The sequence below is a fragment of the Pyrus communis genome, chromosome 7 (genome assembly GCF_041283825.1).
Source record: "Pyrus communis isolate YQ-2024b chromosome 7, ASM4128382v1, whole genome shotgun sequence".
In the NCBI taxonomy this organism is placed as follows: domain Eukaryota; kingdom Viridiplantae; phylum Streptophyta; class Magnoliopsida; order Rosales; family Rosaceae; genus Pyrus; species Pyrus communis.
In genome coordinates this window covers 24640829-24658657 of record NC_142571.1, presented here as the reverse complement: position 1 = coordinate 24658657, position 17829 = coordinate 24640829, and the positions used below count along the sequence as shown (strand labels likewise).

The 17829-nt window shown below is 37.5% G+C and overlaps 1 protein-coding gene and 1 long non-coding RNA gene across 2 annotated transcripts; one reads left to right on the top strand and one right to left on the bottom strand.

Annotated features, from left to right (window-relative positions):
- Positions 1–6686: 6686 nt before the first annotated feature.
- Positions 6687–8270, top strand: LOC148695941 (uncharacterized). Its single transcript, XM_088697435.1, has one exon. It carries the CDS (start codon positions 6702–6704, stop codon positions 8268–8270), a length of 1569 nt encoding a protein of 522 aa, XP_088553561.1. The 5' UTR covers positions 6687–6701.
- A 6825-nt stretch (positions 8271–15095) lies between these two features.
- LOC148695940 (uncharacterized) lies at positions 15096–17334 on the bottom strand. The gene is made up of 2 exons (XR_015964174.1): positions 16398–17334; positions 15096–15434 (listed from the first exon to the last, which is right to left on the bottom strand). It is a non-coding gene; the product is annotated as an uncharacterized LOC148695940 (long non-coding RNA).
- Positions 17335–17829: the final 495 nt, after the last annotated feature.

Genomic DNA, 17829 nt, shown 5'->3' with positions numbered 1-17829 from the left:
CTTGTCATATATGATTCCACAAAACCCTTATCAGAGTCTTTTATTAAGTCTGAAAAATAATACCAAATATTATATATGATATATCTGCAAAAACAATATGCAACAGTTGCAAAACAAAGTGCAGCCAAACCAGCCACCTTCTAGCATGCCATGTTAATGGGAGGGGGAACACTAGAACTCTAAAAATATTTATCGAGAAATATTTTTCTTATGTATTTATTTATTTTCATATGGACCTTATACGTACCTCATCATTTGACTTGGAAAATAGTTAACATGGTGGGGAGGGCCGCGAGGCCAGTCAAAAGTATTCATCACCAAAAAACGTTTTAATTATGTACAAAGATGCCATGCACATGCGGATAGTACTCCAAGAGCCAATTTAACAAATGCAGAGTTGGTATCTTTGATTTGATTAATGCATTAATCTGCTGCCTCTTGCCCTCTAAATTAAGCTTAATTAGCTAAGAGTTTTCTAATTGATATGATCCTCAGTTGTCTCCATTTCTCATCAAATTAATATTTATTTTTCTGTTTAATTATTAGCATGTATGATCGTTCCACCAAATTTTTATTCTATTTATTGAACAGAAATAGATTACTGTACTCAGTTCTTAGTTATATATATGCATATATGAAATTGGTATCTTTACGTTGTTTGACTGTCTGCTATACAAATTGCAGACACCTCTACAATTTTAATTACCCCCAAACAATAAAAGATTTGCTGTGTTTAACCTTGCAGATATATATAATACCATATGCATAAGTGAAACTTATCTTTCTTGGTTGATCCGACGATGATTTGTTGAGATTTTGAATCTCCATGTTCATTTGTATCTTCATATAATTAAAAATCATGTGCATAGACTCGATGCAAATGCTCTCACTAGATTTACCGCATGTTCTTCTATAGATCACGGAATTTTTTTTTCTTTCATTTTTTAAACTTGATTGAGCTATCAATATTCGTGGACAATGTTGTGACAACGTTGTCATTACTTGATTCATTAGTTTTCTAAAGAAGCAACTGATCTAGTTTTTACCAATAAAAGAAGTGCAACTTTTTGGCGCAGTGAGCAAATAAAAGAGAGCAAATTAAACAACTGAAGCGTTCACTTTGTTTTTTTTGGGGGGGGGGGGGGGGGGGGGGGTGGGTGTGGTGTTGAAATTATGTTCGTACTCAACTTAGTGTCAGCTTTCATCCGAATTGGATGTACCGGACGAAACACATTATCTGTATGAAGCCATGCATATTAGTTGATTATTTGTTTATTCAGTGAAGCAGCAAAGTTTCCTTGCTTTCCTCCAAGGGGCTGATTTTTCTTGGAATTCTTAGATTGATTTCATTGCACTATGATACTTTTACACACATGCAACTAATCCCAGAAGGAGATTATTTTTCCACTCATTGATTAGTTTCATGCAAATTGACGATTCTCTCTTTGAACAAACATTTATCGTCTTTTGCAGCAACAATTTCTGCTTGATTATTGCAAACAAATCTTGATTAGACTACTTTGCTAAGAACCAAAAGTCCGATACGTTGCAAACAATCCGTTGATCCTTCCTTTTTCCTCTACCAAAATCAAATGGAATAGCAGCTCCAAATGTGTTGCTATCTTTCCTTATTGCTTGTGATGAGAGCTCATCATTGACATATATATGTCACCGGAGTTGTTTATGCTATATGTCAACTTGGAAAGATCTCAGCTGTAACTTGATCATGAGCGAATTTTTATTGATGTTGCACCCACGAAGTATGGAAAGTGCCAAAAATTGGGAACTACGTACCCTAGGAGGAGTTAGGAACAAGAAGAACAGCTAGCTAAATGAAAGATACCGATACGTACCAAGCGTTTGATTTTCATAGCGCTAGCTAAATGAAAGATACTGATCGATACGTACCATTAGGTTGATTTTCATAGTGCTGTGCAGACTGTAAAATTAATAAACAGATCTCTCATATATACCAGAATAGTCTAATTTCTAACTGATCCACAAAGTTTTGAGGATTTTTTGACTAAATATTCTGATTGATTAAAGTTAATTAGCACTCATATATGTTGTCCGATTTGGTCATGTCCTATTTGGCTATTTGGAATCATACTATTTAAACAGAAGTTGATGAATGTTTTTGGTGTAGCAATATTATAGCAGATTAATTAAGTATTTATAATTTTTACTTAACTAAATAATCATGCATCATGTGCTCCCTCCTCCTTTTCTTGTGTTTTTGTTTGAAAGTGAATTAGTCACGAGCTAGCAAAGGACATTCCCATGCATGCATTTTCCTTTTATTGCTTTAATTAGTTTTAGTGTTTAACTTCGCAGAAGCAAAGGGTGCTGAAATTTACATGAGCTTAATTAATTACGAGAAGAAGATTGAATTTCTTCCTAATGATGCATGAGTTCAAGTTGGAATTTACTTAGCTGCATTAGTTATTTGCTTAAGATTCTAATCAAATGGGAAAAGATTAGAATATCTCAGACGACACCATGTGAGCTACATGTTCCAAAGAATCCAAACCTGTCCAGATGCAAGCGACTAATTGCTCCGGGGATTAACATAACACAAAAGAACTAAAACAACTACCAAGCAAAACTCAGTCAACTTATATATATATATATGTGTGTGTGTGTGTGTGTGTGTGTGTAGGGAGAGAGAGAGAGAGAGAGAGAGAGAGACAGAGAGAGAGAGATGCTAAGGGGACATGAGACACCTTTCCCCATATTATTGTTGAAATGAAAACTTATTTTCATATTGCTGTCGACTACTTGTTAACATATTAACTTAAATGAGAATGAAGTGGAGCAACAAGAAATCATCTTATAATTATGATTAATATAAGTGACTGTGTTATAATATTTTAATTTAGTTCTTCTAACAATTGCGTGATCTTATGGTTGATTATGATCATATTGAAGGAGATTTTGTTCCCCCTTCTTAGATCATCTTTTGCTAAGTCATGCATAAATATAGCTAGGTGTTTAAAGATGCCATTCCTCCTAATGGTTGCAAATCACATCTTTGAATATTTTATGCGGAAGTTATATATGGTTTCTTATTATTACTACATGTGAATTGGACAAAGCATACATGTTTAATATGTGCAAAGTGTGTATATACGTACATATAACATATCGCGACAGTACTAACACTATATGACAACATGTCACAAGGAACATGTCGATGTTCATATCTATACCATATGAGCGCGACATCTAATTGAAGAAAGTTGAGGTCCTTCAGTAAAATCAATGGGTAATATGGAAAGCAACCAAACTTACTTATAAGTCCATGCAAGATCCTTCCTCTCATCAATGTCGAATTCACTTTCAACACGTCACCTCACGTGTAGTGAATTTTCAAGTCTAACACGTGAACAACACAACGGGGTGACGTGAAGTGCGTGTGGCCGTTAGGCTTTACCTGTGGGACAACCTGCTCTGATACCATGAAGAAAGTTGAGGCCCCACTATAAAACCAATTGGCAATATGGGGACTAGGCCAACTTACTTATAAGCACACGCACTTCACGTCACCTCGTTGTGTTGTCCACGTGTTTGACTTGAAAACTCGCCACACTTCGAGGGGGCGTGTTAAGAGTGAGTCCCACATTGAAGAGATGAGGGATTTTGCATAAGCTTATAAGTAAGTGGGGCTAGTCCCCATATTGCTAATTGGTTTTATGGTAGAGCCTCAACTTTCTTTATGGTATCAGAGTAAATTGTCTCACGTATGAAGCCAATTGACTAGTATATATTTGTACTATTATGATATCAATGAAACTAACACTTTACAATTCAATAAACTAACACTTTACAATTCAATATGGTACCGCTCATTTAGGTTTCCCCTTCCTGGTCAAACCCTAGAAATCCTTTTCTTTCTCAAAAGCCTAGCCGTCCCCACCCCAAGTAATTCCCCCTATTATTTCCTTTTGCCGTGACCCGCCCCACCCCGCCCCGCACACCACCCCCCTGGGACCCCCCAAACAACCCATTCCCCCATGGCCACTAACACTTCTTCCTCCTCTACCACCAATGGACCCTCTCTCTGGTCCGAATGTCGCTCACTTCTTAAAACTCACCGATTCCAACTACCTTCTTTGACTTAGTTAGATGAAGCTGTTTTTTCTGGGTCACAACTTATTCGGTTACGTCGGCACAAATCCAGCCCCACCACTCTTCTTGCCGCTGACAAGGAGCCTGTTAAACAGCGACAAGTGATTAATTTTCTCAAACAACAAAATCCAGGATGCTAGGAATCCGAGACAAGTGATTAATTTTCTCAAATATTTATGTATGTGTGTGTCCTCAATTAATAAAGTTTTGAATTGATTAAACCAGTTTGTCCAACTTGGTTCTCTGTCTTAATTTCCCCTTGTTCTTTCTTAAATTCAAGGTTTGGGACCACTAATAATGCTAGATTTTCAGTTTTGTTGGAAGCAATAGCAAAGATTATAGACTCTCCGCTATTCTAATATGTACTTACTAGCTCTATATATTTCTGTTAGTTTCTGATTAAATTGTTTATTGAGATTATCTTATTTATTTAAATTTCATGTGGACTTATGGTGTATGCATACCTCATCAGCTTGATATAAGATGACTTGGTAAACAAGTCAGCAGCTGCACCAGAAACGTTTTGATTTGATTAGGAGTCTTAATCCGTTTGAATAGGAATATATATATATATATATGTATATATATATATATGTATGATAATATCTTCATGTTGTTTAGCTGTCTGCTATGCAGATTACCACAAAACAAGAAAGATATCATTGCAAGTAAAAACAACTAATAATTCTCTCTTAATTAGTGCTGCAAAATATGTCTTGGGTCACTAAGCTTCCAGCATTACCTCCTCTGCTGTGTTTAGCTATGTAGATACTGAAATCTTTTACAGAGAGACAAAGAAAGTAAGAGAATGACTAACCTATCTTTGCTTAAATTAACATATGAATCAGCAGGAAATCATTTAAGTCGATTGCAGACAATTTTTCTATTCCGATAACTTCATTTTCAAGGTTGATTACTGGCTTAATGATAATCACGACAATGATTTGTTTAAAATTTTTAGTTTCTATGTTCATTGTATCATCTCCTAATTCAATTCTCACTAAGATTTGCTGCATGTTCTTCTTTTCAATTTATTAATTTATTTTTTGATGAAATTCATCGATATTTGTGGCCAATATTGTGACAATATTTGCAATGTGATTACTTTTCAAGAGTTTTCTGAAGAAGCCAGGGCAAAGCAATTGATCCAGTTGTAAGCAATAAGAACTAATAAAAACACTGCAATTTCTGCACTCCAAAGCATAAGCAGGCACCTATGGTTCAGTGAGCAAAAGAAAGCAGATTAAACGAAGTGACTGTATCTGCAGCACTGGGGGGGTGAAATTGAATGTACTCAAACCCAAAGTATTCTCAAATTTCCTCCCTGTTATGAAACAAGAACGCATTGTCTTTTCTAAGGCCAGGCATTAGTTTGTGGAGAATGAATCTTACATTGATGGGAAGCGGGACATTGCATGGGTTTATAAGTAAGTTGTGCTACACCTAATATTGCCAATTGGGTTTATGGTGAAAACTCAACTTTCTTCATGATATCAGAGAAGGTTGTCCTATGTGTTAAGCTTAAAAATTCCACACAAGTGAGGATGTGTGTTGAGAATGAGTCCCACATTGATGGCATGAGAGACCTAATAGGCTTAAAATACGTTGAGCTACTCTCCATATGGAGAAACCTAACTTTCATCGTAGTTTACTATTTGTTTATAAGTCAAAGCTTCAGTGAAGCAGCAAAGCAAAGCTTCCTTTGCTTCCCTCCAAGAGTCTGAATTTTTTTGGGAATCTTGATTGATTGATTTAGTGGTACTTTAACACACATGCACCAAAATCCCAGACAAAGATGTATATAATTTTTCCACTCATTGGTTATACACTCAAAAATTGATGACTCTCTATGAACAAACATTATTATCTGCTTTTGCAGCAACACTTTCTGCATAGACTACTTTTAATTTCCATGAACCATTTTCTGCAGCAAACTCAATCATTACCAGCTCCTACATAAAAATTGAGTTGTGTCCCTCCAAGTGGATTCAGTTGCGCTCCATATTTATAAGATGAATTACTTTCACTCACATGAACCTAATCCCAAACAGAGATTTCTACTTATTCAATAGCTTTAAACGCACACACAAATAACAAGTTTGTTGAGAGAACTTGCCCCACTAACCTGGACAGAAGGAATACTGCACGTGGGTACAATATTCCTTGTCAGCAGACTACCACATGGTTTCAGCTCATGTGCTCTGATGTGTTGCAGCATGGGCAGCAAGCACGCCACCTTTACAACATTTGTTTATTGCATGCGTGTGTGTAAGATGTATATAAAACAACCAACTGCCATTACAGCAGATCAATAATAACACAACCAAATATTAAACTTAATATGGTATCAGAGCACAGGCAATCCTTTGCTCTGCTCTGCCTTCACTCTTCCGCTGCTATACTGTGAACAACGACATCTGTTACGGCAGCAACCAGTGCACTGCAAGCTGCACACTCGCTGCCTTGCCGTCGCAAAGCTGCTACACAGCCATCGTCGCTGCTCTACCTGTCACAGCCATTAAGCACAGCCGCAAAGCACAGCCAAGCACAACCACTGCACACTGCCTGCCGACATGGCAACTGACTCTTCCAGCAAACACACCAAATACGAAGATCCCAACGATCCTCTTTATCTTCATCACTCTGATCAGCCTGGAGCGATCCTCGTCACACACCTTTTGAATGACGAAAATTACTCCACTTGGAGCCGAGCCATGGCCATGGCCCTCAATGCCAAGAACAAGGAAGGATTCATCAATGGATCCATTAAAAGGCCCGAGTCTGCATCCACAAGTGAATTCCAACAGTGGACTCGTTGCAACAACCTCGTGAAATCCTGGCTGCTCAACTCTGTCTCGAAAGATATCGGAGCAAGTGTCATCTACAACAATGTTGCAGCTGATATTTGGAATGAGTTGAAGGAACGTTTCTCTCACACAAATAGTGTACATCTCTTCCATATTGAACAAGAGATACATGGAAGTGTTCAAGGAAATTTGAACATTGGTGCATATTATACCAAACTGAAAAGTTTTTGGGATGAACGTGATGCCATGTGCACTCTCCCAACCTATACATATGGAGCTGCAAAAGAATTAATGCAGTTTCAGCAAAGTCAGAAAACCATGAAGTTTCTCATGGGCCTCAATGAATCCTACGCTGCGGTTCGTGGGCAACTTTTACTTATGGATCCCCTCCCTGTTGTCAACAAAGCTTTCTCACTTATTATTCAAGATGAGAAGCAAAGAACAGTTTCAATGCATGCTCCTGAAAGGTCCTCAGTCACCGATACCGCAGCTTTCGCCGTGCGGGATAACATGCGAAACTCTGGTAGGAATTTTTCTCCAAGAAATTCCCATCTAAAATGTGGTCGTTGTGATGCAACTGGACACACTTCAGATACCTGTCGTGCACACCTCAAGTGCGACTACTGTAATTGGAAAGGTCACACCATTGATCAATGCCGCAAACTGAAAAAAGGGAAAGACAACAGCAATAGGGGAGATTATCAGGATCGCAGGGGTTCCAATTACAAGGCTAATCATGTTGATACCCAGCCAACGCCTCCAGCAACATCTCATTCGTCCTACAGCCTCACTTCCGAGCAATATCACAATCTGCTTGCACTCCTTGATAAGAGTCAATCCAACTCCACATCTAATCATGTCGGTACCACCTCTACTATGAATAACTTGTCAGGTAGAGTTTTTTGTGCTTCTGCTCTCAATAAGGGAAGGGACTGGATTTTCGATACAGGCGCCACAGACCACATGGTCTGCTCACCAAGCTTAATGACCACAAGTGTTCCGGTATACAATCGACAAGTGCACTTACCCAATCATGCACTTGCCGATGTCACACATATTGGCACAGTTCATCTCTCGAATGATCTCACCCTTCACAATGTGCTTTGTGTTCCATCATTTAAACTGAATTTAATTTCTGTCAGCAAACTCACTAATACCTCATCTTGCTTTGTCATCTTCACTGATAAAATGTGTCTACTTCAGGGCCAACGATCGGGGAAGATGATTGGGACGGGAACTGAACGAGAAGGACTCTACTACCTTGATAATGTGATGAAAACCAGGTGCAATTCAGCGTCAATTGTTGCCTCTTCTTCTTCTCAGCTTTGGCATTAACGCCTTGGCCATCTTTCCAACAAGACCTTACGGCATCTCTCTACTTGCATTAAAAATTTGAATTTTTGTAGCATTGATGATTGTTTGATCTGTCCATTAGCCAAACAAACACGTGCTCCTTTTCCTTTGAGTTCTATCACCACAAAGGCTCCTTTTGAGTTAATTCATGTTGACATTTGGGGAGGTTACCATGTTCCCACTATCACAGGGGCACAATATTTCTTAACTATTGTGGATGATTTCTCAAGATGCACATGGGTTTATTTAATGAATCACAAATCAGATGCACGATCTTATCTCATCACTTTCATCCACCTTGTTGAAACACAATTTTCTAGACGAGTCAAGGTTCTTCGTAGTGATAACGGTCCAGAATTTTCTATGACCCAATTTTTTTCAGATAAGGGGATTCTTCATCAAACAAGTTGTGTCTCTACTCCCCAACAAAACGGGGTAGCAGAGCGCAAACACCGCCACTTACTCAATGTTGCTAGAGCCTTACTTTTTCAATCTCATCTTCCTAAGAAATTTTGGGGTGATGCAATCCTCACTGCCATTTATCTCATAAATCGGACTCCCACTCCTCTTCTTCAAGGCAAATCACCCTATGAAATACTTCACCACAAACAACCAGCGTATGCACATTTGCGAGTGTTTGGTTGCTTATGTTTTTCTTCCACCCACCACCATCGTCCCACAAAATTTGATGCAAGAGCCACACGGTGTCTTTTTCTTGGGGGATATCGAGTTTACGACCTTCACACGGGTAAAATATTTATCTCCCGTGATGTTATTTTCCATGAACATGTGTTCCCTTTTTCATCTTCTGCTGCAGTTTCACCACTTGTGTTTCCACATACTCAAGATACTGCCTATGATGATCCCATCATTCATCCGTCCATTCTATTGGAGCAGGATTCCGTCGATCCATCCTCTTCTTCGCCGGTGAGTCCTGTTTCGGTTTCATCTCCTTTTCTTTCCACCTCACCACCTCGTCTTAAACGACCCACTCATGCACCTGGTTATCTTCAACAATATCACATCGACATCAACCTCCCTTCTCGGTCCGTCCCTTCATCTCACTCGGCATTGACCAAAGTACCAGGTACTCCTTACCCTTTGTCTGATGTCCTCACATACGATCGTTTATCTGCTCGACATCGTGCTTTCACCACTTCCATTTCAGCTGCCATAGAACCCAGCTCATTCTCACAGGCTATACGCGACCCTCACTGGCATTTCGCTATGGAAGAAGAACTGGCAGCCCTTGCTGCGAATAGGACATGGTCTCTGCAACCATTGCCCCCTGGCAAGAAGCCGGTTGGATGTAAATGGGTTTACAAAATCAAATTTCGATCCGATGGATCCATTGAGAGATATAAAACACACTTGGTTGCCAAAGGTTATAGCCAAATTGAAGGCTTAGACTATCGAGAAACCTTTGCTCCGGTTGCAAAATTGACTACAGTTCGTCTACTCCTTGGTGTTGCCTCGGTCCAACAATGGCACCTCCACCAGCTTGATGTTAATAACGCTTTCCTCCATGGTGATCTTGAAGAAGATGTCTACATGTCCTTGCCTCCTGGTTTCGGACGAAAGGGGGAGACACGAGTTTGTAAACTTCATAAATCTTTGTATGGGCTTAAGCAAGCCTCTCGTCAATGGTTTATCAAACTCTCTTGTGCTCTTAGAAAGGCCGGTTATCAACAATCCAAGGCAGATTATTCATTGTTCGTCCGAAACCATGATGGTAAATTCATTGCCCTCCTTGTCTATGTTGATGATATTATCTTGGCAGGAAATAACATACAAGCAATTGAAGATACCAAGTCTTTTCTTATGAAGCAATTCAAGTTGAAAGACCTTGGCCAATTAAGATATTTCTTGGGCATTGAAATTGCTCGCTCTAGCAAGGGGATCACCCTCTCACAGCGAAAATATGCCCTTGAAATACTTGAGGATGCAGGTCATCTTGGCGCAAAACCAGCCACCTCTCCTATGGAGCAAAACTTATCACTCAGAAAGGACGAAGGACAATGGGTTACTGATCCTTCCTCTTATCGACGACTTGTTGGGAGACTAATCTACCTGACAATCACGCGCCCTGATTTGGTGTATGCTGTCCATATTCTTAGTCAATTTATGGAGAAGCCTCGAACTCCACACTTGGAGGCAGCCCAGTGAGTCTTACGATACGTTAAGCACACACCAGGGCAAGGTAATTTTCTTTCTGCAAGAAGTCCAATTCAATTGAATGTTTTTTGTGATGCGGATTGGGCCAGATGTCGAGACACACGACGTTCTACCACCGGATACTGTGTATTTCTTGGAGAATCCTTGATCTCCTGGAAAAGCAAGAAACAAAATACTGTGTCACGTTCTAGTGCAGAGGCGGAGTATCGTTCAATGGCAGCAACTTGTTGTGAAGTCACTTGGTTGAAATCTGTTCTACAAGACTTGGGTATCAAACATAAACGTCCAGTCAAGTTATATTGTGATAATCAAGCGGCACTTCACATCGCTTCGAATCCGGTCTTTCACGAAAGAACCAAACACATAGAAATTGACTGCCATCTTGTATGAGAAAGGGTTCAACGTGGAATGATCGAGACATCTCACATCTCAACCATGAAACAACCAGCCGACATCTTCACAAAGCCACTGAGCTTATACCAGTTTACGACTTTGCTTTGCAAGTTAGGAATAATCAACATTCATTCCAAACTTGAGGGGGAGTGTTGAGAGAACTTGCCCCACTAACCTGGACAGAAGGAATACTGCACGTGGGTACAATATTCCTTGTCAGCAGACTACCACATGGTTTCAGCTCATGTGCTCTGATGTGTTGCAGCATGGGCAGCAAGCACGCCACCTTTACAACATTTGTTTATTGCATGCGTGTGTGTAAGATGTATATAAAACAACCAACTGCCATTACAGCAGATCAATAATAACACAACCAAATATTAAACTTAATAAAGTTGATGAATCTCTCTTTGAACAAATCTTTATCTTCTTTTGCAGCAACACCTTCTTCTTGATTACAACAAAGAAATCCTGCATTGATTACTTTCCATGGACCAAAAGTTCGATACGTTGCAAACAATTCGTTGGACCTTCCTTTTTCAGGCACCAAAATCATTAGCAGCTCCCTTAAGTTATGCCATGTTACTAATTGGATGAGGGAACATATGATAATACCCTTCAAATCTTTCGGCATGCTATCTTTCTTTCTGCTTAATTAGTGATTAGGGCTAATGATTGACAGAAAAGTTGCTTATGCTTACTGCATACTATCAACTTGGAAAAACTCAAACAGCTAAACGAAAGATACGTATACCCTGAGATTGATTTGCATATTTGCAAACTTGAAAAGTAATTGCAGCAGTGGATGATGATGATGATGATGATGATGATGATGATGATGATGATGATGATGATGATGATGATGATGATGATGATGATGATAATAATAATAATAATAATAATCTTTTATATATCCAGGATTTACAAGATATATTATATCAGAACATGGTTTTCTACAAAGTTGTAGGATTGTTTGACTAAGTAACAATGTGATTGATTCAAATTAATTAACATTTATTTGTTGTCCTATTCGGTCGCGTCCTATTTGGCAATTTAATTAATTAGATTAAGAATAATATCTATTTATCAGAAGTTCAAGAATATGCTTCTGGCCTGGGAAGATTGGTATTATTGTATAAGCATAGCAAGATTTTATTTGTAATGGTGATTAAATTACATTTAGATCCTTGTCTAATTTGATCAAGTGGGAAGAGAGAACTATCTATCTCCATGTGAGTTACATGTGCTTATGACCACTACCCACATAAAACTAAAAAACAAACACAATATAAACCAAAACAATTAACAACAACCAAGTAGCAACCAAAACTCATTCAACTTTCAAGCAAGATCGAGAGAGCAATCTAAACAAATTAACTAATTAAATTAAGAGAATTAATTAGAATGACAAGAAATCGACTAAGGCAATTTAGTGCCTTATCATGTTTTAATTTTAGTTCTAGTTCTTGGTTAATATTTTCTGATATCTTAGGTTGATTATGGACATGATTGGAAGTGATATTGTTCCCCTTCCTCAGATTAGATGAATCAAAAATGATATTGTCATATGGTAAGACCATGCAAATTGGTATATGAAAATGTTGATTCCTCATGCTTTTTGCAACTAATCTGATCTTTCTGTTTCAAATACCCAAATGTCTTATTTAAGGCATGTTTAGGACTTTTTAAAATAGTTAAAAGTGATTCTTGCTTTCATATAACAAATATTTTTTGAGTTTTAAAAGTAATTTTTTGTGAAAAAGAATTATACTTTCAAAGTCCTTTTAAAAAAATGACTTAAAATTAAAAAAAAAAAAATTTAGGTACTTGAAAAAAAAAAAAAAAAAAACACTTTCAACAAAAATCACTTGTGAGCATAAGACCATCTCCAATGCAGATGGCTAAATGTCCAAAAGTAAAAAAATTGTCTAATTTATCTAAAAACTCATCTCCAATTGATGGTTGTGCTATAATTATATAGAGCCCACTATACCATTATTTGGCCAACGAGGCATCTGGCTTGGCCAAATGTAGACTCCCTCTTAATTAGCCAATTATTTGGGGCCCATCTCCTTATTTTTAATAATTAATTCAAATTCAACGGTTAGATTTGAAAACATCTAACGATAGTTTAGTTAAATTAGCCAGTAAATTTAAAATATAAACTTAAAACTAAAAAATTATTGAGGATGCTATGTTTAGTCCTTCAGTTGAATACAGTATATAAGTATGGCCTGACATTATTCATTTAGAAATAATTTTGTGAATGACTATATAATTTCAAACGGAACTATGTTTATAGCTGTTCTGGATAGAGATGACCTAAAGTTGCTATAGATATACAACCATTGAGATTTGGATACAAAGGATGAGTTTCCCCAAATATACAATGTGTACATAAAGACCAAATTAAAATATAGCCCAATAAATTTACCCTCGCCCAATGGATTGGGCTTTCTACCCTCACTCAACGGCAACAACTTATAGCCCAGTCTGTACAATTTGTGATTCCAAAGATTAAGGCAAAAATAAATGCAGCAAAATTTATAGGGGAAGGAAATTCACTCTCTTTTTCTACCCATTTACTCCTCGACTTGTTTCTATACCTTAATTTACAGTTCGTAATTTAATCTTGTGCCTAGAAACAGAGTGGAGAGCGTGAAGATGCAAAAGGAGTGTGCAAATATTCCTCAGAAGAAAAATTAAGGGAGGAATTCATAGAAGTTGCCTCCAGTACTGATCCAAGGCCAAGCCATATTAAAAAGAACTTTTCACCAACTTATGGAAAATCATATATTAACTTTTCACCAACTTATGGAAAATCATATATTAAAAAGAACTTTTCACCAACTTTCCACCACCGTATTGCTTGGAAGGCATGCATCAGATTACAATTTAATCAAAACGCATCATTAACTGGTTCAGAGGGAGATGTGGAAGAGAAAAACATATCAACAGTTTTCTTACTGTTTTTCTTTCAGTTTATTTCTGTTTTTATATTTGTACAAGAACCAAACATGATAAAAGAAGGCGGATTCTCTCAAGACTGTCTGTTGAACACAAACATATAACCCTAAAAATTCCTCCATGCATGTGATCAGCTGCAGGTCTATGATGTCATCAAATCTACTGAACTAGTTTTGGCATGTCGATACTCCTCTTCTCAATGATGGAAGAGATTCCAAAGATTGAATCACCATTCCACAATGGTAAACAATAAAAGGGAAGTCTCATCCTCTCCATCTATGACTTCTCCATCATGTCTCCATACCTCTCTCCTATTGGTCATATGCCTTCCAAACCGCTATTTACCTTATCAATTGTATGCCTACACAAACACTTGCCAACGTCTCTCCCTACACCACTCTCTTTGGACAAAATCTGCATTATCACAAACTTCGTGTATTTGGGTGCCAATGTTTTCCATGGCTAAGACCCTACAACTTTAATAAACTAGAACCCAGTTCACGCCCTTGTCTCTATCTCGGCTACTCCACCTCTCAAAGTGCCTATTGGTGCCTCGATTTGTCTACTAATCGTCAGTTTATATCCTGTCATGTCAAATTGGATAAGACTACCCTTTACACCACTCTCTTTGGACACAATCTGCATTATCACAAACTTCGTGTATTTGGGTGCCAATGTTTTCCATGGCTAAGACCCTGCAACTATAACAAACTACAACCCAGTTCACGCCTTTGTCTCTATCTCGGCTACTCCACCTCTCAAAGTGCCTATCGATGCCTCGATTTGTCTACTAATCGTCAGTTTATATCCTGTCATGTCAAATTGGATAAGACTTCCCTTTTAAACAAAAGGTGTCATCTAGCTATCTAACTGCTATACCCAAAAAAAAAAAAAAAAATTGAAAAACACAAAATGGCACTCAAATCTTCTTCCAAACAGCTTACAAAAACAACATAAATTTACAATTTTTTTTAAGCATATATGCACATAATCGCATAGAACAGGTTCCATAGAACACACACACACACACACACACACACACACACACACAAACACACGATATCTCGAGGACAAAGGAAATTCACGCTTGAGATAGGTGAGCTCAGTAATGTATTATTCGGTACAAGTTTTGCCCTGTTTAAATGTCCTAATGTTAAAACATTTACGCACATTAAAATGTTTCTGGCTCTATATGTTTCTTGACGTATGAATAAATGATCACTACTGATTGTTGCTGCTCTGGATCTCTCAAAACAATATGCAAACAAGTAATGCTAAAAAATTACTTCAGTACGTTTATAACAATTTCTGACATGTTAATATATGCTACGTACTATTTGTGTACCATCAAATAAGAACAACTCACCTTCAGAAATGAAAACTCCTGCAACATCAAGAGACCTAAAAAGTGTGTAATAATTAGGAAAATGATAAACACTCTTTTTAGCTACTCACACACTCCTGATACATCATATGTTCATTGATTTCATTTGATTTATCCAATATGATGCCCATAAACTAAGAGGGTCTGTGAGAAGCCAAAACGTGTGAGCGAAATTCACCTCCCTAATAATTTTTGCCCACCAGCTTATGCATCATATTAATGAAATACTGCAAACAAATATTGCATCAAATTAACAAGATATTCAGCATACTTGGTAGTAACAGTAAGTAAATTAAAACCCAATTAATAAGGATAAACAAGACAGACAGTTCTAAAGAATGTAAATTATACATTTATGAAAACAAAACAAGTCACATATATAGCGATAGGTTTGGCTTCTCCAAACCCTAAAGTACCATATCTATAATGAAAACTCGAAGTCAAATTTTTTTATATTCAAAACCTCAGGATCCCATAAGCGCACCATATAAACTCAAACAAAAAATATAGAAAAGATTGCAAAAAATATGTAGAAAGATCTCCTGAGAACGAGACAGACTAAAATTCAGCTATCTTTCCGTAAGGATGCAAAACAATTATTGGTATGTGTGACTTTCTTTCATATTTCAAATAAATCATGTCTAACTATAAGGGCAAAAGCTGGCCACAAATCTGAACGCCATAGGAGATGGTAAAAATGGATCTAGAGTAGGAAAACCAAAGCCAAAATAAAACGGGATATTTAGAGAGCTCAAAAGTACCCAATAAACAAAAGGTGGCCATGATTTCTTGTACCATTCAACCAAAGTACAGACAGTCTTCAGATCAGGACAAGGTTTACAGTTTCAGAAAATCAAACCCCATCTGAAAAAACAGTCCCTTATTCTTCTTTTTCTCGAAAATGACAGCATCGCAAAACTCTAAATGGTGCAGGTGGAAGCCAAGCAAACCGACACAGAACCCAAACCATAAACATGTGTGGTTAGCTGGTTAAAAAAATCAACTTGCGAATAGGCAATAGGAACACAAAACAAAGCAGCAATGTCAAGATTAGTGACCTTAAACATAGATTAGAGTTATTTAAAAGCAAATTAAAACGATAATAATGCCATTCTCTCAAATAAATAACAAATTCACCATAACCCTAAAAATTGTAAAAATAAATATTCGCCCGTATTTGAAGGAGTTACCCTCTAGTAGTAAGTATCCAGTCTGCACCCCATGATGCTGATGATCCACCATAACCCTAAAACATATGATGATATTAGTCATTTATTGCTGCTGCAGCATCATCAAGATTCTCATATCATCAAATGGGGTTAAAATTAGAACCCAAGTAAGATTGTGAATCTTGATGATGCTCCACCCGCAAAAAGTGACTGGGTTTTCTTTCTTGTATTTAGATGGTATTTTTCTAACGGCATCCATCATCACTCCCATGCTAAAGAGGTTTGAAAAAAAAATCGATCGAATCGACAGGAGGTAGAGGAAACCCTAGATATCGATCTAACCCTAAATCTCATCGAGAGAGAAATTAAGGGAGGGGGAGGGGGAGGAGGGATGACTGAGAAGGACTCTATAACTGAAAGTAAAGGTATTAATGTGAATAATTATATATACAGACCCATTGACCACACGGTGAAAAGAGAAAAAAAGAAAGGGTAAAGCCTTATATAGTTCTTCTCTGTGCTTAAACAGGCTATGAAAAAGTGAAAATATAAAAGAAATCATTTGAAGGCTCAAAGGGAAGTAGATGTAGAACAAGACTGATGGAGTGATGAGAGTCAAAGGGCGTGAATATATAGAGATTCAGCAGAGCGAGTAGGGTGGTAATTTGATGAGAGAGAGAGAGAGATAGAGAGATTGGTTGGTGACGAGAGATATGAGGAGGAGTAACAGTTATCAATCGTAATCTTTGGTACCAAATTGACCAAAAACTTTAATCCTCTCTGACCCAGTCTGTGCTCCACAGATGCAAAAAAATCAGAAAAAGAATTAAAAGAGCCACCCCTCTCTATCTACAATCAATTAATTAAATTAAGATGATATTGAAAAATGATTTTTTTTTTTTTTTAACAAACGATATTATCTACATTACTGTGGATGCAAATTTTCACCTTCTTCTTCTTGGACGAAAATACACCTGCAAAACAATTAACACCTTAAGTCAAGGCCAAGAGCCTCACATTTTGTTTTGGGGGGGGGCTTTGGCTGAAGAACCTCCGATGCCAAAGTTAGAATTTGAAGGAAAAGTGTTTAGAGAAACTTGGAGAATTTTGCAATAAAGTTGAAATTAGGTTTTTGGAGAAATGGAGTGGTATTTATAGGGGTGTGGCCGGCCCCCTTTGGAGAGATGGGAACCGGCCACATTTGGTGGTTTTTGGGTGTAATTGCAAGATATTATGTCAAAATAATATCTTGCAATCAATTAGGAAATTAATTAGAAAATTAATTAATTAATTAGGGAATTAATCAATTAATTTAGGTAATTAGTCCTATTTTGAATAAATAATTTGAAGGTTACCTTGTGGGGAGGATTTGATGAGGATGGATGAAATAGGTTTTGAATAAATACCTATTTTGATCACGTTTGACCTTGATTGTACCATGATTGTCCGCTGC

Excerpts from the sequence above, each read along its gene's own strand:
- LOC148695941 (XM_088697435.1), top strand. The coding sequence starts at position 6,702 with ATGGCAACTGACTCTTCCAGCAAACACACCAAATACGAAGATCCCAAC.